Source organism: Cyprinodon variegatus, unplaced genomic scaffold, assembly GCF_000732505.1.
Source record: "Cyprinodon variegatus isolate N-32 unplaced genomic scaffold, C_variegatus-1.0 Scaffold932, whole genome shotgun sequence".
Taxonomy (NCBI): Eukaryota; Metazoa; Chordata; class Actinopteri; order Cyprinodontiformes; family Cyprinodontidae; genus Cyprinodon; species Cyprinodon variegatus.
This window is the reverse complement of record NW_015151385.1, coordinates 1-23,746: the sequence shown is the minus strand read 5'-3', so window position 1 is coordinate 23,746 and position 23,746 is coordinate 1. Positions and strand designations below refer to the sequence as shown.

General features: G+C 38.7%; 2 protein-coding genes across 4 annotated transcripts in view; one reads left to right on the top strand and one right to left on the bottom strand.

The window, feature by feature from the left end:
• Nucleotides 1–17,051, top strand: part of LOC107100048 (acetyl-CoA carboxylase 2-like) — a 33,719-nt gene extending 16,668 nt beyond the window's left edge. Inside the window, exons 26-53 of one of the 3 annotated variants that reach the window (XM_015398397.1) lie at nucleotides 338–427; nucleotides 504–622; nucleotides 1,071–1,094; nucleotides 2,234–2,374; nucleotides 2,465–2,564; nucleotides 2,649–2,756; nucleotides 2,838–2,894; nucleotides 5,664–5,705; nucleotides 5,830–6,045; nucleotides 6,159–6,314; nucleotides 7,031–7,234; nucleotides 7,347–7,502; nucleotides 7,583–7,705; nucleotides 7,793–8,062; nucleotides 8,155–8,252; nucleotides 9,240–9,360; nucleotides 9,441–9,551; nucleotides 9,990–10,133; nucleotides 10,211–10,331; nucleotides 10,416–10,512; nucleotides 10,596–10,692; nucleotides 11,386–11,521; nucleotides 13,795–13,972; nucleotides 14,068–14,180; nucleotides 14,288–14,442; nucleotides 14,532–14,702; nucleotides 14,833–14,969; nucleotides 15,707–17,051. In XM_015398397.1, coding sequence (XP_015253883.1) covers nucleotides 338–427; nucleotides 504–622; nucleotides 1,071–1,094; nucleotides 2,234–2,374; nucleotides 2,465–2,564; nucleotides 2,649–2,756; nucleotides 2,838–2,894; nucleotides 5,664–5,705; nucleotides 5,830–6,045; nucleotides 6,159–6,314; nucleotides 7,031–7,234; nucleotides 7,347–7,502; nucleotides 7,583–7,705; nucleotides 7,793–8,062; nucleotides 8,155–8,252; nucleotides 9,240–9,360; nucleotides 9,441–9,551; nucleotides 9,990–10,133; nucleotides 10,211–10,331; nucleotides 10,416–10,512; nucleotides 10,596–10,692; nucleotides 11,386–11,521; nucleotides 13,795–13,972; nucleotides 14,068–14,180; nucleotides 14,288–14,442; nucleotides 14,532–14,702; nucleotides 14,833–14,969; nucleotides 15,707–15,839 — 3,618 coding nt within the window. In that variant the 3' untranslated portion in view covers nucleotides 15,840–17,051. The remainder of the gene's footprint in view (nucleotides 1–337; nucleotides 428–503; nucleotides 623–1,070; nucleotides 1,095–2,233; nucleotides 2,375–2,464; nucleotides 2,565–2,648; nucleotides 2,757–2,837; nucleotides 2,895–5,663; nucleotides 5,706–5,829; nucleotides 6,046–6,158; nucleotides 6,315–7,030; nucleotides 7,235–7,346; nucleotides 7,503–7,582; nucleotides 7,706–7,792; nucleotides 8,063–8,154; nucleotides 8,253–9,239; nucleotides 9,361–9,440; nucleotides 9,552–9,989; nucleotides 10,134–10,210; nucleotides 10,332–10,415; nucleotides 10,513–10,595; nucleotides 10,693–11,385; nucleotides 11,522–13,794; nucleotides 13,973–14,067; nucleotides 14,181–14,287; nucleotides 14,443–14,531; nucleotides 14,703–14,832; nucleotides 14,970–15,706) is intronic. The other 2 variants (XM_015398400.1, XM_015398399.1) reach the window with 2 other exon arrangements.
• A 346-nt stretch (nucleotides 17,052–17,397) lies between these two features.
• LOC107100036 (forkhead box protein N4-like) lies at nucleotides 17,398–23,573 on the bottom strand. The gene is made up of 7 exons (XM_015398381.1): nucleotides 23,272–23,573; nucleotides 23,076–23,186; nucleotides 21,836–21,963; nucleotides 21,651–21,747; nucleotides 21,338–21,545; nucleotides 20,865–21,257; nucleotides 17,398–19,957 (listed from the first exon to the last, which is right to left on the bottom strand). The coding sequence occupies exons 1-7, from the start codon at nucleotides 23,368–23,370 to the stop codon at nucleotides 19,710–19,712; spliced, it is 1,284 nt and encodes a 427-aa protein (XP_015253867.1). The 5' UTR covers nucleotides 23,371–23,573; the 3' UTR covers nucleotides 17,398–19,709.
• Between the last annotated feature and the right edge of the window lie 173 nt (nucleotides 23,574–23,746).

Here is a 23,746-nt window from a genome sequence, read left to right as displayed (position 1 = left end):
TAATTATCTGACTAGTTGGGGCTCTCAGGGTGTTTATAAAAACATTGAACTCTCATCCCAAGATGGTCAATGCAAAAGAAGGTTCCTTTGCTCTGAAACTCTAGAACACTTTATATGTTACATCTTTCATCCCAATACAAGCTCTCCTTTTAAAAGACAAGTGCACCATTAGTGGCATAATAGGCTTTATAGGTCTTGATATTTCGCAAAATGTTTTCTTTTCATATCCTCACATCGAGACGTAACATCAGCTGTAGCCGCGTGTGAAGGTAGATTGCGACAGTCTCAGGATGCAGCTCAAACATCAACTAAAAAGAACATCTTCTGTTTGGTGCAGAAACTTATTCTCTCTGAAACCTCCATTTTTGACGTCTTGCCCAACTTCTTCTATCACTCCAATCAAGTTGTGTGCATGGCTGCTTTAGAGGTGAGCTGGATCAGAGTGTCTTTTCTTCTATCTTGGTGTTCCATTTCTGATTGTCTGCTTCTGGCTACGCTTCCAGGTGTACGTTCGCAGGGCGTACATCGCCTATGAGTTGAACAGCATCCAGCATCACCAGCTAATGGATGGAACATGCGCCGTGGACTTCCAATTCATGCTGCCTTCATCACATCCAAACAGGTGACAGGGTTCCCCTTGATAACACAACCTTTGGAGTTCTGAGTTATTAGGTGCCTCCCGCTGCCATATATAAGCCAGTGTCATACCTTTGCATAACATCAGTAGCTATAAAGCTGTTGACAAAGCTTGATGGAAAAAGAAATCAATAAATTTTCATTCTAAGAATATTCAAGGTGTAACAGATTCTAATGAAATCCAGGCTTAAAATGTTTTGCTGTTTCTTCCTGAACTCATTAGCGATTGTGGAGAGCAGTCTGTATGCTGCTTCTGTAGCTGCTAATGGCTAACCGGGAATGTAGATATTTTTTCCCCCCGCAGTAATGAATAATGAATCAATGTGGACAGTTTTGTAGAAAATGCTAAGATCTAATCATTCTGCACAAAGGTCCCTTTAGGTTCCTTTTGATCACCCCTTGCTGATATTCACATGTCAATTATCTTATTTCAGAGGGAGCAGCCCTACTCTGAACAGGTAGAGTAAAGCTCCTCCCAACCAGCCAAAGCACTCCATCGTCTATATATGTCTCACAGCAATGCATGCTGGATGCACCATGTCGCTTTTCCTCCGCCGTCCGTGTAGGATTCCTCTAACAAGCCCTTCCTTATTTACGTTCCATGCCAAGCTTCTCCAGTTGTCCCGTTATTGCTTCTTTCTCTCTCTGTCTAAAGCATTTCTGAGCAATAGTCCAACTTTTATTTGTTTCATGTTCTTCATTTGAAAAAGAAAAAAAAATTTAAAGCCTGAGATTTCAGTGATTGCATTGAATATTGTGCTTCTAACCTTCTGAATTGGATTATAACCAAGAATCTCAATCATAAATTAAGACAATCTACCTTAATTCTTATTTTCCTTTAATTCAGGACATAATTCGACTGCTTTGTAAAGAATTGACTTAGACATAAGTTTTGACAACTATAAGACTCATGACTGTATATAAATGTCAGGTTTACTTGTTCACACATTTTTGTTGTATATATTTCAGTCTTCATATCATTTTTAAAATCTTATTGTCCTTTTCATACGTTAAAGAAATAGATGGTGTTATAATTTTTCCAACTAGGTTCTACTTGCTGCTGATGCAGGACAGCAGCAGACAAGCTTATATCTAACCACGATATAATACATCTGATTCTACAAAAGCCATTTCAATGTTAAAAACTAAAAAGAAATTATTCTTATTAGTCATAAAATTTAAAATAAAAAACATTTGAAGGGTTTCAGAGCTTTATTCATTAGGTTGTATTCTGCTTACTGAAAAGGTAAAGTTTTTCTATTTTTTTTCTTGATAACTTTGGAAAAAGCGAATTTGTGTTGTAAGAGGTGGAATAGATTTTGTTTCCACATTTGAATAGCAAGTTTATCTGTTTATCTAAAAAATATATACTAATTTAGGGTCTTATCTTTCATAACAAGATATCGCTTTGCAAAGGCTTCAGACTTGTTCCCTCTTGACTTTTTGGCATCACATTATGTAAAGGTTCTTATACTTGCTGTTCCTTTTCAAACAGAAGACATATCGACTAGATTTTTCGCTCTCTGTATGAATCTTTGCACATTTCCCCAAAGAACTTCATCGTCTCTATCATTCAAGCATTCTGTCTCCTGTTCAGGCTTCCTGTGGCAGCAGGTGGATCTGGCCAGTTCAAAGTGAAGCGGCAGGGCAGTGAGCTGTTAATGGACGGAGCCTTTTCTCCACCTTGCCAACGAATGGGAGCTATGGTAGCTTTCCAGTGCTTTGACGACTTCAAAAGGTCACTGTTTTCACCATGATACCTCCTGGTCAGCATTTAAAGCCTGAATAGATATGAATAAAAATCAACTCACGTTTTGTGGCTTTTCAGAAATTTTGATGAAGTTCTGTCGAGTTTTGCTGAACCCCTCTTGGAAAACGCCTCGTTTTTAGAGTCCTGCCCAAGTTTTTTTGAGGAGGAGAACACAAAGGTGGGTTTGAGGTTTGTAAGGGTTTAATATAATGTAAGGAGCTACCAGCTGTGGAGCCATCAGCTTTTTGTTTGTTCTCTACAGAACAACCGGGAGAACCTCATCCACATCATTAACGTGTCAATAAAAACAGCAGACACAGAGGATGATGACGCCTTAGTCAAAGCCTTCACTGCTTTCGCTCAATCAAAGGTCAGTGGCAATGTCTATTGTAAGACTTTAATTATTTCCTTTTTTCATTAATGAACAAATTTTTATTGACAATTTTTGCAGAAAGCCGTTCTTTTTGACTATGGAATAAGAAGAATGACCTTTTTGATCACTCAGAAGGTAAATACTTCTAAAAATCTTTTCATCTACTGTTTGTTGCAGTAAACCTGTACCTCTTTTACAATGTATTTTGCATTCAGTTGTGTTAACAATGATGTCTGAATCCTAATTACTTCATAACATAAATTCTAGCAACAGTCACACAGATTTGTGATTCTTTAACAAAATCCTGTTGAGTAATTTTAAATTATTCTGATTCTTGCACCTCTTACTTATGCCTCTTTGAACATTTTATTAAACTAAGAATTGCTTGGTGTTCCGGTTAGGATGACAGGCAGACATTTTGTACTTTATTACAAAAACCAGAGAAACACAGGGTAAATAGCAAAACAACAGTTATAAATCAAAGCATTAATTGTTTTTTTTTTTTTTTTTCACAAAGCTGTTCTCAAAACTTTAAAAAGGGAGCGTGCTGAATCCCCAAAAAGTCTTGGGGATATTCCACTTCTTCCAGGTCATTGTCAAGCTTAAAAGGTTATTCCCCACCCCCCACCTCCCTCAAGAAGCCTCTTGCATGAGAGGCGAAAACTTCACGCCCAGTTGCCTAAAAGTAGCTTTTCAAGGTTGATTTGCAGTTACTCTTAAATTCTCCACCCTGGTGTAAGCAGGTGGCACATATTATTTGATAAATTGTTCTTTCAAGCAATTTTCTCTTTAGCGTTACAGTATATTAACAACCTGCAGCTCAACTCACAAAGGATAACTTTCATACTGTATTTCAACATGATAATAATGTATTTCAATGTTTTATTGAAAAGGTATTAATATGTTCTAAATACTGGGTCCTCTACCAGAGCCCTGGGAGCTTAAGGGTTCTGTGCAGTATCTTTGCCGTTCCTAGAACTGCACTCTTCTGGACCGAGATGTCTGATGTATCTGCTGTCTGATCTTCTGTAACCACTCTTCAAGTTTGGGGGTCACTGCCCCGAGTGCCTCAATGACCATGGGTACCACTGATGCCTTGACCTTCCAGGTTTTCTCCAGCTCTTCCCTGAGCTCCTGGTATTTCTCTAGTTTATGATGTTCCTTTTCCTGATATGGCAGTCACTTGGTATTGCTATGTCAACCACAATGGCTTTCCTCTGCTTTTTGTCCACCACCACAATGTCCGTTTTTTTCCCCCATTACCATTCAGTCCATCTGTATCTGGAAGTCCCACAGGATCTTGGCACAGTCATTCTCTACCATCTTTGGGGGTGTTTCCCACTTTGACCTTGGGGTTTCCAGCCCATAATCTGCACAGATGTTCCTGTAAACTATTCCAGCCTCTTTTATACACATATACCACATTTATATGGTTATGGCGCTCCATGTATGCTTTCCCTGTTAGCGTCTTACACCCTGCAGTTATGTGCTGGATTGTCTCAGGGGTTGCTTTGCCCAGTCTGCACCTGGGGTCTTGTCTGGTGTGGTAGATCTGTTGCTCTGGTGCTCAGGGCCTGCTCCTGTGCAGTCAAGATAAGTGCCTCTTTGCTGTCTTTCAGTCCAGCTTTGTCTAGCCATCAGGATTTCCTGATATCCGCCACTTCGGAGGTACATCCCCTGTAGGGGTTTATCCTCCCATGACGGAACCTCCAGTACCTCACCTTCTGTTTTCCATTGTCTGAGACATTCACTGAGCATGTTGTCTGTTGGAGCCTTGTCCTTGATGTACTTATGGATCTTGGATGTTTCTTCCTGGATAGTGGCTCTTACGCTCACTAGTCATCTGCCTCCTTCCTTAACTGCTAGCGTACAGTCTCCGGGTGCTGGATTTGGGGTGGTACCCTCCGTGCATGGTTAGGAGCTTTCGTGTCTTAACATCTGTGGCCTGCATCTCATCCTTTGGCCAACTTATTATTCCTGCAGGGTATCTGATTACTGGTGGAGCGTAGCTATTTATTGCCTGAGACTTATTCTTGCCATTGAGCTGGTTTCTTAGGACCGGCCTCACTCGTTTGAGGTATTTGGCCGTAGCCGCTTTCCTTGTCACCTTTTCGAGGTAGCCATTTGCTTATGGGATCCCAAGGTACATGTAAAATGTCATCAATGTCTATTATTCTTTCTGGTAGTGAGACCCCCTCTGTGTGGACTACCTTTCCTCTCTTAGTCACCATCAGACCACACTTCTCTAGTCCGAATGGAATCCCAATGTTTGTGCTGTAGATCCGGGTGGTGTGGATCAATGAGTCGATGTCTCGCTCATTCTTAGTGTACAGCTTGATGTCAGTCATGTAGAGGAGGTGACTGATGGTGGCCCCATTCCTGAGTTGGTATCCGTGGCCAGTCGTGTTGATTATTTGGCTGAGGAGTATCAGACCATCAATTTACAGATACCAAGATTCTTAAAATAAAATTATAACCCTCTCCAGTAGAGTACAATATAATGTAATAACCTTAAGGCTCAGTATGTAAGTAAACAGTTTGGGGAAAAAAAACTTGTTCTCATGGAAGTGAATCTTTAGCTACTTAGATAACAGGATATAAACAGTTAAACAATAAGAAACAGCTGGATCCAGACCTAGCCCAATATTCGTTTTACTAATGAAAAAAAACAATGATCCCATTATAGACCCCTGAGAAATACCTGACCTTAGTTTTTCCTCTCTATTCAAACAAACTAAGGCAACTCTGAAAAGTAGGGCAGTCAGTTTAATTCAATTCACTTTGTTAATCCTGAAATAAATGATAAATAAATGAATAGTGTCAGTCAAGCAGTATTTCTTAGCTTTTTAAGAATATATTCTGTGTTATTTAATTATTTGTTTGTCCTCTGGTTGATTCAAATAGAGAGAATTTCCAAAGTTCTTCACCTTCAGGGCTCGAGATGAGGTGAGTTTTTATTATTTTTTTTTATTTTGTTTTTAATCTTTATTGTAGTAGAAAGGCTCATGTGTCCCTCTCCTTTAAACTATGATTATTACTTGCCTCCCTCCATTTTGTTTCTTTGTTTTAGTTCCAGGAGGACAGAATTTACAGGAATTTGGAGCCGGCTCTCGCATTTCAGCTGGAACTGAACCGAATGAGGAACTTTGACCTTACAGCGATTCCCTGTGCCAACAAGAAGATGCACCTGTATTTGGGAGCTGCTCGGGTCCAAGAAGGGGCTGAAGTAACAGACTACCGCTTCTTCATCCGGGCAATTATCCGCCACTCAGATCTCATAACAAAAGTAAGGAGAAGGTCAACCAAACAAAGGGCTGTAATGTGATATATTTTTATTCAAAGGTAAAAACAAAACCCAGTTTGCTTAGAACTAATTTAAAAAACTTTATTTGTAACCAGGAAGCTTCGTTTGAGTACCTTCAAAATGAGGGAGAGCGCCTGCTGCTGGAGGCCATGGATGAGTTGGAGGTTGCCTTCAGTAATACCAGTGTCCGGACAGACTGCAATCACATCTTCCTTAACTTTGTCCCTACTGTCATCATGGACCCATCCAAAGTCAGTTTGCAGTAGTTTTTTCTACAAATAAGTTACTGTGAATTACAGTAGAGATGTTACATCAAATCACAGGTGTGAAAGAAAGATCTGTGTAGAAAAAAATGGATTGGTAGCTGGGGGTATGGTTTAACGTGTGTTAAAATTGGTTCATGTCACTGAGTTTATTAAAGATCCCAAATCCACAAGGGATTAGGAAATATCTAAATATAATAAGCTTATGTAGCCAAAATGCACCCATATTTGACCAAATTAATGCTGAAATGCAGCCATTCTTGCCCTTATTAAAGCTGAAATGCAGTACTTTTTGACCCTATTAAAGCTAAAATGCAGCCATTTTTGTAACTCTACCGGTAACTATAATGTTTAAATACAAACCCCAGAAGCCCTGAGAAAACAGCTGGATTAATACTGAGATTAAAATACATGCAGTTTGCTGTTTACTTATTAATTGCCCTTAATTACCTTTGACAATTTAAGTTTCATTTTAGCAGTGCAAAGAGTAAATAAAATCGATATATTAATACAAACTATAAGTTCCAGACTTTAATTTGTAAAATATTATGAGTAACATGCATAATTTCCCTAAATCCATGAAATCAAAGGTTCTAACATTCTTACATTTTCTCCCCATGTTTAGGCATTATCATTTAGTTAAATTTTCACTGATTTACTTAAAAATTTCTTGCTTTTGTTCTTCCTGATCTTTTGCACACCAGATAGAAGAATCTGTTCGCTCCATGGTGATGCGCTATGGCAGTCGTCTTTGGAAACTGCGGGTCCTGCAGGCTGAGCTAAAGATCAACATTCGTCCGACACCGACTGGCATTTCCATTCCTATCCGCCTGTTTCTCACCAATGAATCAGGCTATTATTTGGACATTAGTCTGTATAAGGAAGTGATTGACTCAAGCTCTCGACAGGTGAGGGATGTAACTGAGTATTGTTAAATATTATAGGCCATTTCCTGTTTTAATTTTTGTTTTTTTGGTTTTGCATGTTAACAAACAAATTTCTTCAATTTTCTTTGGGCAGATCATGTTCCAGTCTTATGGAGACAAGCAGGGTCCGTTACATGGCATGCTGATCAACACCCCTTATGTGACCAAAGACCTGCTGCAAGCCAAGCGCTTCCAAGCTCAAACACTGGGGACTACCTATGTGTATGATGTCCCTGAGATGTTCAGACAGGTACAGCCCACTCAGCAAACTGCTTTTATTTATGTTGTGATGTAACTTACAGCTTAACCTTTAATAAACTGTTATTTCAGGCATTATTCAAGGTGTGGGCCCCAGGAGACAAATGTCCTAAAGATGTGCTGATTTGCACCGAGCTCGTTCTGGATCCAGAAGGTGGACTTGTTCAGATGAACCGGCAGCCTGCAGATAATGATGTAAGACATGTCAAAGAATATTCAGATCAACTTCTTTAATTTTCCTTGTGAAATAACACCAGCATTTATGATTCATTTTGTTCTCAGGTGGGAATGGTGGCATTTAGGATGAAGATGAAGACCCCCGAGTATCCAGAGGGCAGAGACATTATTGTCATCTGTAATGACATCACTCATATGATTGGTTCATTTGGTCCTCAGGAGGACGAACTGTTTCTCAGGGCATCCGAGCTGGCTCGGGCTGAGGGTATCCCCCGCATTTACATTGCAGCCAACAGCGGGGCTCGCATTGGCCTGGCCGAAGAGGTCAAGCATATGTTCCAGGTGGCGTGGATAGACCCTGCTGATCCATACAAGGTCAAATATATCTGTTTTTAATTTGTGACAGCAGATGGGACCATATGTGGAGTTAAAATTTTATAACATCTTTCTTATATGGCTTCCTACAGGGTTTCAAATATCTTTACCTGACACCACAGGACTACACCCGAATCAGCTCCACCAACTCTGTTCACTGTCGGCATGTAGAGGAAGGAGGAGAGTCAAGGTAGTTAGTTAATCTTTCAACCAAAAGACAAAACTACCTTTTACAATATCTGACAGATTTGAGCATAGAAAAACTTAGATTTTAAAACCTTATTTCACCTTATTAAGTATTATATTAAGTAATCAGGGTTCCTTAAATGTCTAGAAAAGTATGTGATTTGCTTTTAGGATTTTTTAATGTCTTGAAAGACCTAATGAATTATTGAAAACATTGTGTGCACAGTAACTTTTTAGGCTTCAGCAGAATCTGGACAAAGTTAGAAAAAATGTGGGAAGAAAACATGAAGACATCTGCATTAGAACCGAGAGCCTGAGTTAGCATCTGCAAAGCTAGGCCTCCATGTCCTGGGTTTTAAATAATCCCTTTTTGACAGAAGCCACATGCAAGCAAATTATGTTTTTTAGTAGTAATTTTATAAAATAGATGTGCAGAAACAAGTGCCTGCAGCTGCTTATGTATGTGTAATTTGTGTTAGTAATCCATCATTTTAAGACCATCAACATTTTTAATTGACAAGATTTATTGCAAGAATCAAATATCTTTGTTCAACATAACAAGGTCAAGGTGTCAGCAGCACAGAACAAACTACATAGAGAATCAGTGTGTATTTAACTTTTTCTAAGTGCAGTTTTACGTTTTAAGATATTTATGGTATAAATATTCTTTCAGCGTTAGAACTTTTGCTATTCAGCTTCATCTTGGCCTTAAGAACCTAAATGTTGTGAGTCCAATCTCCGAAAATTTGGGGACCAATTTATTTGTAAAGCTAAAACTGTATAAGAAAATAAACACCCTTTAGGAAGATGTTATGATGAAAAATTAGAAAACAGAGTCTGTTATCTGAGAATCTATAAATCTAAAATGCGTAACTATGCTGCTTAGTGTGGAGCCATGTGAATGCAAAGACATGTAATTACCTTGAAAAAGTCATACACTTTGACCTGTTTTGCTTCTTGTCTAAACTGTAAAGTTCCCTGTGCTTTACAGATACATCATCACAGATATCATCGGGAAAGATGAAGGTCTTGGTGTTGAGAACTTGCGAGGTTCAGGCACTATAGCAGGGGAATCTTCTCAGGCCTACGAAGAGATTGTCACAATCAGTATGGTGAGGATGTGCGTCTAATGCCGCTTACAAACAAAAAAACTGTACGGTCATGTTGATTTCCCTATCTGATCTACTCACAGGTCACGTGTCGCGCTATTGGAATCGGAGCCTATCTGGTGCGCTTGGGACAGCGAGTGATCCAGGTGGAGAACTCCCACATCATCCTGACTGGAGCTGGAGCTCTTAACAAGGTTGGTTTATCACATTCCTCCTCTTTTTCAAATTTAGATCAAACTAACTTTTTAGGGGTTTGTTGGCATCACTTTAAGTTCTATTAATCTCAGTTTTTGGTTGTTGTTTTTTTTAATCGCAAAAGGTTTTATTTTATTTTGTAAGTTGAATAAATTGCAGTGCTTGCTGATAAGAAATAGTAATAATTAGTGTTTAATCCTTATGCAATGTCCTCTGGCAAGGGTTTTTTGAGTTATTTTATTTTTTGCAAGATTAAAAAAGTTTAATGCAGGCCAACAATGAATATTTTCATTATCATTATGATTTAAAATATATTTTATCCAAAGGGAAAGATAAAAAATTATAAACATTGCTGATACTACTGGACATAACAACAACAGGAATATTTGAACTTTCTTCCATTAGTCATGATTGTATAAGTCTCTGCTTTTGTCCAGGTGTTAGGAAGAGATGTCTACACCTCCAACAATCAGCTGGGGGGAATTCAGATCATGCACAACAATGGGGTCACTCATACAACGGTCCCTGATGACTTTGAGGGTGTCTTCACCATCCTGCAATGGCTCTCGTACATGCCAAAGGTTGCGCTGAATTATCAAATGTAAACACAGTTATGATGGTCATATCATTCACTAAAGTTTCTTTTATGTCCCCACAGAACAACCAGTCTCCTGTGCCTGTTATAGCAACCAGTGATCCAGTGGACAGGGAGATAGAGTTTGTTCCCACAAAAGCGCCTTATGACCCCCGTTGGATGCTGGCTGGCAGGCCTCACCCTGGTGAGTTACCCGCTGTCATTACTGTATATAAGTAGAGTTAATAATCAATCCAATCACTTACTTTTTTGCATATTCATTTTTTAGTTTCGAGAGGGGTGTGGCAGAGTGGATTCTTTGACCACGGCTCTTTTATGGAGATCATGGGGTCCTGGGCTCAAACAGTCGTTGTTGGAAGGGCAAGGTACACTGGAATGAAAACAAATAGTTTAATTAGTAATATCAATAATAATCAATATTATTAATATATTCTCTGTGTTGGTGCAGGTTGGGGGGTATCCCGCTTGGTGTAATCGCCGTCGAAACGCGTACAGTTGAGCTCACAATCCCTGCAGATCCTGCAAACCTGGATTCAGAGTCTAAAGTAAGTATTTAACTTCTATATATTTTCATTTAAGGAGCTTTATTTTGCGTCTGTATTCATCGACTCACGCTTTATCCGGGACCGGGTCGCGGGAGCAGCAGTCTCAGTAGAGATTCCCAGACTTCCCTCTCCCCAGATACCTCCTCTAGCTCTGCTGGAAGAAGCATAAGGCTCTTCCAGGCCAGCCGAGAGAGATAGTCCCTCAAGTGTGTCCTGGGTCATCCTCTGGGCCTTCTCTCAGTGGGACATGCCTGGAACACCTCCTGAGGGAGGTGTCGGGGGGGCACCCTCTTGTCCAGCAGTGTAAACACCAACACAAGACTGTTGAACTGGGGGGGAGACACAGTCCCGACCCAACCTCCGTCTGTCTTGGCGTACCACTCCAGAGGAGTCCAATCTCTCTCAAAGAGCTGGATTCCAGACCCCAATCTAGGTGTGTAGGAGAGTGCTACTTTTTTTAGCCGGTATCATTCCACCTCCCACACAAGCTGCCGGAAGAACCAGACCACTAGGCGCTCCCCGACAAACCCCAACCCCAGGCCTGGCTCAAGGTTGGGGTCCCGCCTTCACTGTACCGGGCGACTTCACGTCCCTCGATATTTTTTCACATTTTTTTTTCTCAGAAATAATTTTTTAGAGCTGAATTTCTTATAAAAAAAACCCAAAATAATTTTTTGTGTGTGATCTCACCAGGTTCTACAACAAGCTGGCCAGGTTTGGTTCCCAGATTCTGCATTTAAAACGGCTCAGGCAATTTGTGACTTCAATCGTGAACGTCTGCCTCTGATGGTGTTTGCCAATTGGAGGGGCTTCTCTGGAGGAATGAAAGGTGCCTTTCTTTTTTCTTTTAAAGATACAAAGTATGAAGTGGAGGACTATAGTTCAAGATTTCAGCATTTTTCCCTGTGATATATTTAGATTGAACTGTCTTAAGAAGCAACACTGATTACACTACTTACTGATCACAAATTGCAAGACACATTCAATAATGGAGTGATTCTGCAGGTGGGGACCACAGAGAGGTTCTCAGTACCTATGCTTTCTGGCTGATGTTTTGGTCACTATTGAATGTTGAAGGTGTTTTCACAAATGTGGTAACATGAGATGGACTCTACAACCCACACAAGTGGCTCAGGTAATACAGCTCATCCAGGATGGCTCATCAATGCGAGCCATGGAACAAAGATTTGCTGTATCTGTCAGCGTAGCATCCAGAGGTTGGAGTCGCTACCAGGAGACAGGCCGGCACACCAGGAGACATGGAGGAGGCCGTTGGAGGTCAACATTCCAGCAGCAGGACCGCTAACTCTGCCCTCGTGCAAGGAAGAACAGGAGGAGCACTTCCAGTGCCCTGTAAAAGGACATCCTGTAGGCCACAAATGTGCATGTGCCTGCACAAACAGTTAGAAACTGACTCCATGGTGTGAGAACCTGATGTTAACAGTTGGGGGTTGTCCCCAGCCCCACACCTTGCAGGATGCTTGGCATTTGCCAGAGAACACCAGGATTGGCAAATTCACCACTGGCACAATATGCCCCTAGATGAAAGCCGGTTCACACTGATCACATTTGATAGAACTGACAGAGTCTGGAGACGCTATGGAGAGCGGACGTTGCCTGCAACCTCCTTCAGCATGGCCAGTTTAGCATTGGGTCAGTAATTTTGTGGGGTGGCATTTCATTGGAGGGCCACGCAGCCCTCCATGTGCGTGCCAGAGGTAGCATGACTGCCATTGAATACAAAGATGAGATCCTAAGATCCATTGTGAGACCATAAGCTGGTGGGGTTGGCCATGGGTTCCTCCTAATGCAGGACAATGCTAGACCTCAATGTGGCTGGTGTGTTTCAGCAGTTCCTGTAAGGTGAAGATATTGAAGCCATGAACTGGCCCGCCTGTTGCCCAGACCTGAATCTGATCAAGCACATCTAGGACATCATTATTCTATCCATCCACCAATGTTATATTGTACCACAGACAGGAGTTAGTGGAGGCTTTAGTCCAGGTCTGGGAGGAGATCCCTCAGGAGACCATCTGCCACCTCATCTGGAACATTCTCAGGCATTGTAGGGAGGTCATATAGGCACATGGAGGCCACACACAACACTGACTCATTTTGACCTGTTTAAGGGACATAACATCAAATGTGGTTCAGCCTGTAGTGCGTTTTCCTACTTATATTTGTGTGTGACGCAAAATCAAGGCCTCCGTTGGATTTTTGTGATTTTTTTTTTTTGTCAGCCCATTCAAAATTGTACAGAACAGCAATTTCAATTAGAATGTTTTATTCATTCAGATCCAAGATGTGTTATTTTGGTGTATTTACATGTAACCTGTATTAATCAAGGTATATCGAATTGATATTAAAAATCTCTTTTTCAAGAAAGACCTGGCCAAGAACTGCACAGATGATTCCAAACAAAAACTGCAGACTTGAAAACACATTTTAGGTACAATTCTGGCTAAAAAAAAAAGAACAAATAAAATAAATAAATAAAACTAAAGCATTAGATATTACATTAGTCGGATCAGTTGTTTTTCAGTCTTTCTGTGCAGATTATGATTGCCCGTTTACAAACTGGGTTGTCTTTTAGCACATTATGTAACTTCTTTTGCTAATATGCTTTCTGGATGTTACTCAAGTTATATTTTAACTGTTTGGTTATTTTAATCTGAGTAGGATAATAATCTCTGGCTCTAGAAGATGATAAACCCAAAGATAGACATGAGGACTGGGGAACACCCTTGGAATTTCCTCTGTAATAAAACACTGCTGTTTATCAGAGAGACATTGTCTCAACTGTAGACAACTTCTTTTTTTTATTGTACCAGAGGCAAGAGGTCAGCTTTATGAAAGACAAGCCTTTTTAGATTATTTATTATTAGATCACATTATTGGTAAACCTTCGATTTGTTGTCTGCAAGAAACACCAATGTAGCATTTATATTTTCTCAATAAAGGTTACTGTGTCTATAGTCTACATACATGCAGTCCTCATGCTGTAAGAAAAGTGAACCAAAAGTAACTTTGCAAACATTCACAGTTTGGGCTACAAATTTGTGCAGGTGATTTAAAGTTGTTGTTTTTCTTTTTTTTTTGCAGATATGTATGACCAGGTCTTAAAGTTCGGGGCCTACATTGTGGATGCATTGCACAATTTTCGGCAGCCGGTGTTGGTGTACATCCCACCCCATGCTGAATTGAGAGGTGGGTCCTGGGTTGTTATAGATCCCACCATCAACCTGCTGTGTATGGAGCTCTACGCTGACAGAGAGAGCAGGTATAGAAACTCTAAATTGTGATTTCATACAAAGGAACTGCCGTGCATGATTCCAAGAATATTCCACTTTTTTTGGTCATTCTTCTTTGATTAAGAGGAGGCGTGTTGGAAGCAGAGGGCACAGTGGAGATTAAATTCAGGAGGAAGGACCTACTGAAGGCAATGAGAAGACTGGATTCAGTCTATGCCGGTCTAGTTGAGCAACTCGGTAAAGTATTTTTCTGTCTCTAAATACAAAAATATTTTAATTTTCATATTTTGAAAGTGTTAATGTTCAGATCTTTAAGGTGCAAGACCTTTTTCTTCTTATTCTAGCATCATTGGATTGGTCAGACAAAGAAATCAAGGAGTTGGAGGAGAAGCTCAAAGCAAGAGAAGAATTCCTGTTGCCTATCTACCACCAGGTGGCGGTGCAGTTTGTGGATCTGCATGACACTCCTGGCAGAATGCAGGAGAAAGGGGTCATCACTGTGAGTTGAGGTTTTTTGTAAAAACCATAGAGGTTTAAAAATCTTAAGAGGAGGAAACTTTTTAAAGTTGAAATTTGACACTTTCACAGGATATTTTAGACTGGAAACAGGCGCGAACCTTCTTCTACTGGCGCCTTCGACGGCTCCTGTTGGAACAGGTGGTCAAGTGTGAGATTATGGAGGCCAATAAGGATATGAGCGATGGGCACATGCAGTCCATGCTGCGGAGATGGTTTGTTGAAACGGAGGGAACAGTCAAGGTGTGTGATTTGCTGCTCATAAAGAAAATCACCCAGCAGAAAAAAAAAACACAAACTATGGAGAAAATAAATGTTTTTTCTATGTTATTATATGAAACTGAACTGAACTTATAGCTGTCTACTTTTATAGGCTTATCTTTGGGATAACAACCAAGCAGTGGTGGAGTGGCTTGAGAAGCACTTGTCAATGGAGGACGGCACACACTCAGCCATTCGAGAAAATATTAAGTACTTAAAAAGAGAGAACGCTTTAAAGCACATTCGTAGGTATGTACAAGCCTAAGTTTCATCTATGCAACAGCTTACAGTGCCTTTAAAAAGTATAAAATCTTAGGTTACAACCTATAACGTCAAAGTATTTTATTGTGTTTTTATATAAAAGACTACTGCTTGTGAAGCAGAAAAAAATTAGACAGTTTAATAATAAAAATCAGAAAAGTGAGCCATGTGTAGATATTCAGCTCCCCTCTCTGAGTTATTTGTAGTATAACCTTTACCTTTAATTATGTCTAAATCTTCTAAGAGTTTTTTTTCCCCCCTTTGCCAAATATTTACCTTAGTGGGGGCAGAAAGAGGATGCAATCCTCCGGTGCATTGTGGGTTGCAGAGGCCATGCTGCTTTAGTTTACCATGCTGATTTTAAATGCCTCACTCTGACATGCAAAGAGCTTAACAAAGAACAAAAGACAAAGGTTACGGACTGCACCCAGACAAGCTAGACCCTTTTCCAAAGGTTCTCTATCAACAAAAGGTATTTAGTATATTTTGAATTTTTCCATTGGAGCATAATAACTTCGCTGAGTTACCGTATTATGCTGAGCTGAGATTGTTTTCTATCTCTTCAATGGAAATAGTTTTTTATACTGGTGAAGGATTCAGAAATGCAAAGTTCTTAAGGGGTCATGGACAAAGCAACTCAGATTTTTGTATATTGGTACTTTATGCATGTCTGTTCTCCACAAGTATTCCACCTTTTTATTTGACATTGTTGTTCTTGTGTGCAGCTTGGTGCAGGCCAACCCTGACATAGCCATGGACTGCATCATTCATATGAGCCAGAACATTGCTCCCTCCCAGAGGGCCACATTATCACACTTGCTTGCCACGATGGACACCAGCAGTTCTGACACCAGTTGAGCTCTGGGATTTTATCAGCCATTGAAGAGAACAAATACTCCTTTTTTTTTTAAGTTTATTGTACTGTTGAAATGTGTAAGCACAAAATCACCCAAGTGTTGAAAGGCCCAGGAGCTAAAACTAATAGAATGTAGACAAGAATTTCAGGGCTGGAATACTGATGTTCCTTTTGTACCAAAAAAAAAAGAAAAAAAAGAAAAGCACATTTAAACAGTAATGGAAAATCTGTCCTGTTGAGCTGCCTTTTCATGCTCGTCATAATCCAAAGCTTTGACAGTGTATTGAATGTTTGAATGAAGAAATTAGAAATTTCACCTGTTTAGTCCTGGAAGCCTTCCTCTCTACTCGGCCTAACACTGTAATGCACTCCTCACTTTGCTGTATTAAGTCCATATGTTGTCAATCACTTAATGACTTAAGTTTTGCCTTATTTCATTGTGTGCAGTGTATTGGGGCTTTATGAAATGATATTATTTTTGTTTGCCCCCCAGTTATAATTTCTATTTAAAGTTATAACAGAACTTGTATGTTTGTCTTTTAATATCAGCTGTGAAAAATAAGCTCAGTCCATCCCACACATTGCTCCTGTAAGCAAACCACTTCCTACCCTGGCACATTGACACACCTTTTTTTTATTTCTCTCTTTAGTAAATGTGTTGCTGAATTAAGATGAAAAGACTCAGTGATTACAGAACTGACTCTGATTCTTAATTCCATTTGGACTACTTAACTTTTGTGAACTATGACAAAATAAGACTGATCAAGAGATCCTTGATAAAGCCAAAAAAGAATGCTCTGGCAGATGGATATTATTATTGTAGAAATATTGTCACAATCGTTTGACTGCAGGAGGAAATAGAGTTGTGCAAACTACATTAAATCACGGAATTTTATAGTAGCAACAACATTACCTGGATTAATATAAAGGTTTACAGTGGAAGCTGGTCCTTTTTAGTATCAGAATTGGACTAAAAAACAAACAAAAAAACATAAGTACAAGAATATGAAATGCTGAAGGAGTTAGTATGTGTTTTCATTACTTAGTTTTTTATTATCTGCTCTACATTTTTTCACTAATTTAATGCAAAACTGTGTAAGTCATATATAGATTACTGGTATATGAATTCTGCTGTTGCTATATTACATTCTTTATTACTATAGCACCCAGCTCATAAAAACAAAATTTAGTTTGTAAGGAAATTTTGATGCAAATATTCACTGCAAAAACTAGAAATAAGTACAAATTTCTTAAATTAAGTGCATTTACCTATGATTTGAGTAGGTAAATAAGATGATTTGGCAATTGGAATGAGGTGTATTACTCTTAAAATAAGATTATATGCACTTGAAATAAGACAATAGTTTTTTCTTATTTTGCAAATTGTCTATTCCATTGGAAAATTGTCATACTTATCTTCTCAATTCAAGAAAAAAAAGCCCTTGTTTTAAGAAAAAAATAAAATACTAATTTCAATTTTTGCAGTGTTATATTTCTACACAATTATGTGGAAGACTGATAATTGCAGGGTCATCCAGCAGACAGTCCATTTAACCCTTCATGTTGAGGTTAAGCCTTCAAAGGGCTGGAAAATTAATTGCATTGGCATTATAATTTCAGTTACAAAAACACTATTTTCAAATCGTAGATGCAATCAATTTTAGTCACATTACATTTAACAAGACTAAGACACTTAATTTTTCCCTTGAGCCTTTTAGGTGGTGGTAATACACCTAAAATGGGTATGCTGCCGCACAGAATGCAAAAGTTACAGTTAAGTCCTGTAACAGTGGGCTCATTGACAAGTAAGCTTAAACCCTTGAGTAAAAACATCCTCAGACTTTTGCTTTGTGCAAAGGAAAATTGCAATAAAATTGCTAACGTGATATTGATTGGAAATAATCGCAATTGGATTTTTGGCAAAATTGTTCAGCCCTAAAATGTAATTATTAAAAAAGGTTGGCTATATATAAAGTTGATTGTAAGGTAAATGTATGGAAGAAAATGTAAAATACACCACAAAGAGAGACATGGAGAACATCCGCCCCATTCTTTGATTTGAGCCACTCCTGAATCAGGGACAGTTTATGTCTCACAGAGGAGTCAAATGCACTGAAGGATGTTCCAAAGTCATCTTTCAGTTGAAAGCAAAATTTAGCATTTTGTTTAAAACTAAAGCAGTCTTGAGCAAAGGTGGAGAGGCACCGAATCCAAGTTCCTTAAGGCTCAGTTTGCAGTTTGCTCAGTCAATAATGATTTGGAGACTTATGTCTTCTACTAGTATTGAACCAGGGTGTTTTCTGAAGTCGCAAGTCAGAGCAGCTGTCTGCAAATGTTGAAGAGTTTTATGCTTTTCTCTGCAGACAGGGCTTTGGGAATTGTTGATTTCATTGCCCAACAGGACTGGGCACCTATCCTCACAACCGATTATACCAACACCTGCTTAAATGACATATCACTGTGCAACTGGCCTGTCCTAAGCTCCACTGAGAACCAGTAGATTTTAATGGCATAATGTTCATCTCTCATATTTTAAGAAGGCTAAAACTCAATGTTGCTTTATATATCAGTGATTATGGGTCTTGAAATGGCTAAACAAACCATCCCGGGCCTGAAAGGCTTCCCCACATATAGGAGATCTGTTGAACAGCTAATGTTGATATCCAGGTCTAGGAAGAATACTTTATGGCAGTCCTTAAAGGGCATTTTTGCCCTAAAACTGTCTCCATGCCTTGGAACAGTTGTCGAAACAGTAGCTTGTTTGGCAGTTTAATAGCAGATAGATGGAACCAGAGCTATGAATGCTGATAAGCTAAATGATTCCATTAAAGCAATCTGGGCTTCATCATCACCTCAGCATATTTATAGGACGACTGCCTCCATGCTACGCTGTATGCAGTAATTGATGCAAAACGAGCCCGAACCAAAGATTGAATCCAGTTCATGGACAAGCTTTTAATATGCAGATATTTCTGATTTCAAGAAAAATTTTTATTGACCTATTGATATTGTAATTATCTAAGAAACAGAATTATAATTTAAAAAATCTGTATGCCACAATCAAATTTGAGAAATAAATGCTTGAAATATACCACTATTTGTAAGAAACACCAACATATTAGTTAGTAGTTTGGCTGGTTTAATGGAATTACTGAAATAACAACCTTATATTAGACTTTACTGAGATGCACTTAAAAGTGTAAAAGGCTTGTTATTGTGAAACTGTATGGGATGCTCCTAATAATTTATTTTATTTTCAGCATCTTTACAATGAAGTTCCTGAAAATCCAGTTTTTTTTTATGTTTATCAAGGCAAATAGCAAATCAAACATCTTCATTTCAGAAATGTAAATCATAAGGTGGAGGAGCACCAAGTACAAGCTGACTTACTGGGTGTGTTTTGGAAAGATGTGGGTTACACCAAATTCAAACAATTAAATATATACAGCAAAAGATTGATAGAGTTATCATCGTCCCCAGCTGTCTTTTATAAATATAAATAAAACATCACAGCAATAAAGTCTAGCACAATACAACAGACAAGAGTTTTTGAGCTACATCACAGAACGGAGAACAATAGAGGAACAGGTAAGAACTAACTTCCATGCAGTTCTCCACACACTGTACTTATAGAAGTTTCCAGTCTTTGCTTGGCAAAACTAAAGATTTCAGGTCTGACTTTTTTTTTTTCAAGTCATATGTGGTTTTAGTTCCTAGAAATCAGTTTAATTGTTAAAAAAAAAAAGTTTCCGTCAAGGTTCTCCAAGTTCCTAGAACTTTCACTTCTTCGTAAATAATCCCACTTTGTTAGCTGCCATCCAAAAATTGGGAAGAACGAAAAAAGTTGATTATTAGGAAACAGTTTGGCCTTTTTAAAGCAGGGCAATGGGTTTGCTGTTGGGTTGGCTGCCCATGTACTGGGAGGACAGGGGATCCTGTGAGGTGTATGAGGTGTACAGCCCCGTCACTTGCACATCTGACAGCGACCCGCTCACTCCATTGGAGGCTGGAGGGATCGCTGATCCCAAGTCACAGTCTGAAAGTCGCAGAGGGGAGTTACTGAAGGTGCCCAAAGCATCCAGGTTAAAGCTGTCATCTTTCATTTCTTCCCACAAGTTCCCTGAAAAGCATTAGTTAGGGTGTTATTGCCATGAATAATCAACAGTTTGGTTATTATAAATTAATTTATGAGTAAATGGAACAAAATAATATTATGGTGATTTGTAACATTTAAATCAAAAATATAAAGATTGGAACAGAAAAGTAATAAATTGAGAAACTAGATTTAATAAACGTTTAAACCATATACTATTAGTTGAAAAAAACTGTTTAAACTTAATATGAATATAGTGATATTACTGGTATATTTTTGAAAAAGTTTATAAAATTACTGTAATTCTGAAATTATAATTAATTCTCTACTCATTTGAAATGGCTGTAAGACTAAAAGTTAGGTGGTCTGAAACTGTCATGCTGTTGATAAAGGAGGGAATTCATGCTTCTCTGCTCATTAGTTGTAGGACCAGTTTTTAGGAAAACTATAAAATATTCAATGCTGTGCAACTTTGGATTTTCTTATATGTTTTTCCCACCTCAGCCTATCTAATAGCAATAGATACATGGGATAAATAAAGCTCTGTTCATAATTACTTTAACATTTGTATTAAATCTTTCAACCTATGTTTCATTTAGTATATATTTAATTCATTATGTTTTAAAGCCTTACCACAAATGATTACAAAATATCTAACAGGCATATTATTGTTTTAACATACAACAAATTCATGTATGAATTAATTGTTTTGAAAATTAATCTTTAAATCATGTTTTTGATTGTACTACTTTTTAAGTTAATTAAACTATTAATTTTCTTTTTTTTGAATTTAGGTAATATATTCAACCCCGCCTCTCACCCATAGACTGCGGAATATAAGGACCAACCTCAATGCGACCCTGACAAGGACTAAGCAGGAATGGACGGATAAACCAACATTTGTTTTTTTGGAAAAGGTTTAATTTTTTTTTACCTTGAAAGGCGAAGTCCATGATGCTGGGGTCCAGTGCATCCACCTCTGTGTTTGTATCACTCTGCACACTGTAAAAATCATCAGGAGGCTTACTGGGCTGCTGGGTGAGTGGACTGTGGGAAAGGTCAGGGACCGTGTGGAGGGGGGGCGTCTGGGCCGGAGCAGGGGACATGGGGCCCAGTCGGGCCTGAGCCTGGAGTTGAGCTTGAAGCTGGTGGTGTTGGTGCATGGGCAAACATGGCAGAGACAGTGTGACGATGGGCGGAGGTTGCATCTGTGCAGGCACAGACAGAGGGAGACCAGTTGTGCAGCCAGCCAGCCGGGTCATGCCGGGCTCCAGAGGCTTCCGTCTGCAGTTTTCTGGGCGGTCTGTGATCAGTTTGTCCAGCTCGTCTGGAGGAAAGCAGAACAGACTGTCAGACTAAGTTGAAAACATGTTTTAACTTTAAAGTTTCTGAATAGATTTTTCTGACCTGGATTTGCCATGCTGCGGCGAATAGCTGGGAGATCTTTGCGTTTCCACTTCTGCATCTCTTCCTCCATCTTGTCAATTTTGGCAGGGTTCAGCGCCCACAGGCAGCCCTTACGGGAAGAGCTGCTCGTCTTGTTTTCCACCTTCTCAAAGCATTTATTTAAGGAAAGGTTGTGTCTGACTGAATTCTTCCAACCATCAGGTGCAGTCTGTTAAAAATCAACGTATTACACAATTAATTGAATTTTTATTGCTAACATGACAGTACCTTATTTTCACTCAGTGTCTATTAATAATATAAAGAAAAATCAGACCTTGAAATATGGAAAGTGTTCCTTCATAAAGCTATAGATCTCACTGACAGGGAGGCTTCCAGTTTTGCTGTTCTTTAAAGCCATGGCAATCAAACAACTGGAAGAAAACAATACGAGTGGAAATTTGTTTAAAATAGATCAGATTAATGAAGAGATCTATGAGGCTATTTTGTGTATTTGCTCACCTGTAGGAGTAAATTGGTTTGGGGAAAGATTTGGGCTGCAGGTCCTGTTCTTGTGGGGCCAGACGAGGTTGTGCAAAAAGACTTTGGTTGTTGAAAGACACATTGCTATAAAGTCCACCTGCTGAGCACTAAACCAGAGAAGAGAATGGAGAAGCTTTCAGTCTTTCATACAGTCGAGGATTTAAAACAGCAACATCTTTCTTTGTAAATATGTTTATAATTTGGCTGTTGACATAAAGTTAAAATCAGATTTTGGCACAAAGTCAATTAACCCACTCAAAAAATAAAATAAAACAATTTAGTCTATAAATTAAGTTGCCTAATTCTGTTAGGTGATAAAAAGGATATAGAAAAATAAGAAAAAAGGGGACAAAAAGCAAAGAACAGCCTAAAATCAGTTGATGTTTAGAAGCCAGTCTTTACTCTTATGAATGCCCATTTGTTTCAGCTTGTTTCATCTTAATGGACAGTTAAAACAATTTTTTTGGTAAAACATAATGATGGCATTATCTACGGACTTTTTTAAATGCTTCAGTGAGGAATAGTTGAGCCATAATCCTGTCTTTAAAGAAAATCTATTCACTATAAACCAGATGCTCCTGGTGAAGTTTAAAAAAAAAAGGAGTCAAAAGAAAAAAATAGCCAAAAAAAGTTTTTTGTTGTTTTTTTTTTAACTTATCACTTTTCTAATAAAACAATAAGTAATGCTCTGTATGCTTATTTGCTGCACAAGACTCCTCTGCTGAGGAAACAGCTCATTTAAGCATGTTGAAAGGTTCAGGCTGAATGTTTTAACTCATAACATTTTAGAATATAGTCAGAATGCTTTTATTCATTTGACAATCTATTAAAATAATGCATAGATCATAGTAGAGAACCCAAAAAATGTTAGCATTTAAAGAAAGTTTGAGTGACTGGATGTCGAAATCAGAACAAAGACCTGTGTGTGGTTAGTTTTAGCAAACAGATGTGTTTATGTTGTCATTAACAAGAAAAACTTGTAAACAGGTATTGTTTACATTTCCTGAAGTGTGTTGATAGCTCTTTTCCCCGCTGACATTTCATTTATTACATATAATTTCATGTAAAGAATTCTTTTAAGTATTGCTATGTGATGAGTTTTTTTTTTTTTTGAAAAACAAGAAGAAGTTTTAGGTGTACTGAGAAAAATACTGAAATTTCAAAGTTTATTATGAAAATGGTATTTAACATATTAATAAGTCCTTGCATAGAGTCTCACCTGTTGTCCATTTTGGGTGAGAGAGTACACCTGCTGAGATGCAGGCTGGTATACTGAGGTAGGACACTGATATCCAGGGGAAGGCAGCCCATTCATGGAGAAAGGAGACATCTGGGAAACCAACACAAGCTCATTTTTAACAAAGCTATGCACCATAAATATGACCTTTTATTCATGTTGTGCTGTGATTACTCACACTTCCACTGTGGGTGTTTATTATGCTGATACCCAGGGGGCTGTGCTGCATGTTGCTCTGAAGGTGCAGCACGGAGTTCTGGCTGACTGGTATCGTCATGTTATTTAGTTGAGCTACACAGAAAAGGTTCAAATAACAGTCCCATTAAAAAGTGCCTATTCATCCAGGTGCTAGTGCTCTTTCCAGTTTCCAAGAACCAACACACAGACAAATAGAAAAGTAATAAAATAGAAAATCAGCTTTGACTATTTTGAGTATTCTGCTACGGTGAATTAAGTAGGGAAATGAAATGTAGCTCCACAAATCTGTCTTTAAAATCAAATATAGTTGGTTCACTGGAAATAATCGAAAGCTACATAAGTAGTTTTTTCTTAAAATAATGGTATTTTTTTCTTGGATTGAGGAGATAAAAGATACATTTTGCCAATGGGACAAGACAATTTACACTTAAGAAAAGAAAACACATTGCATTGTC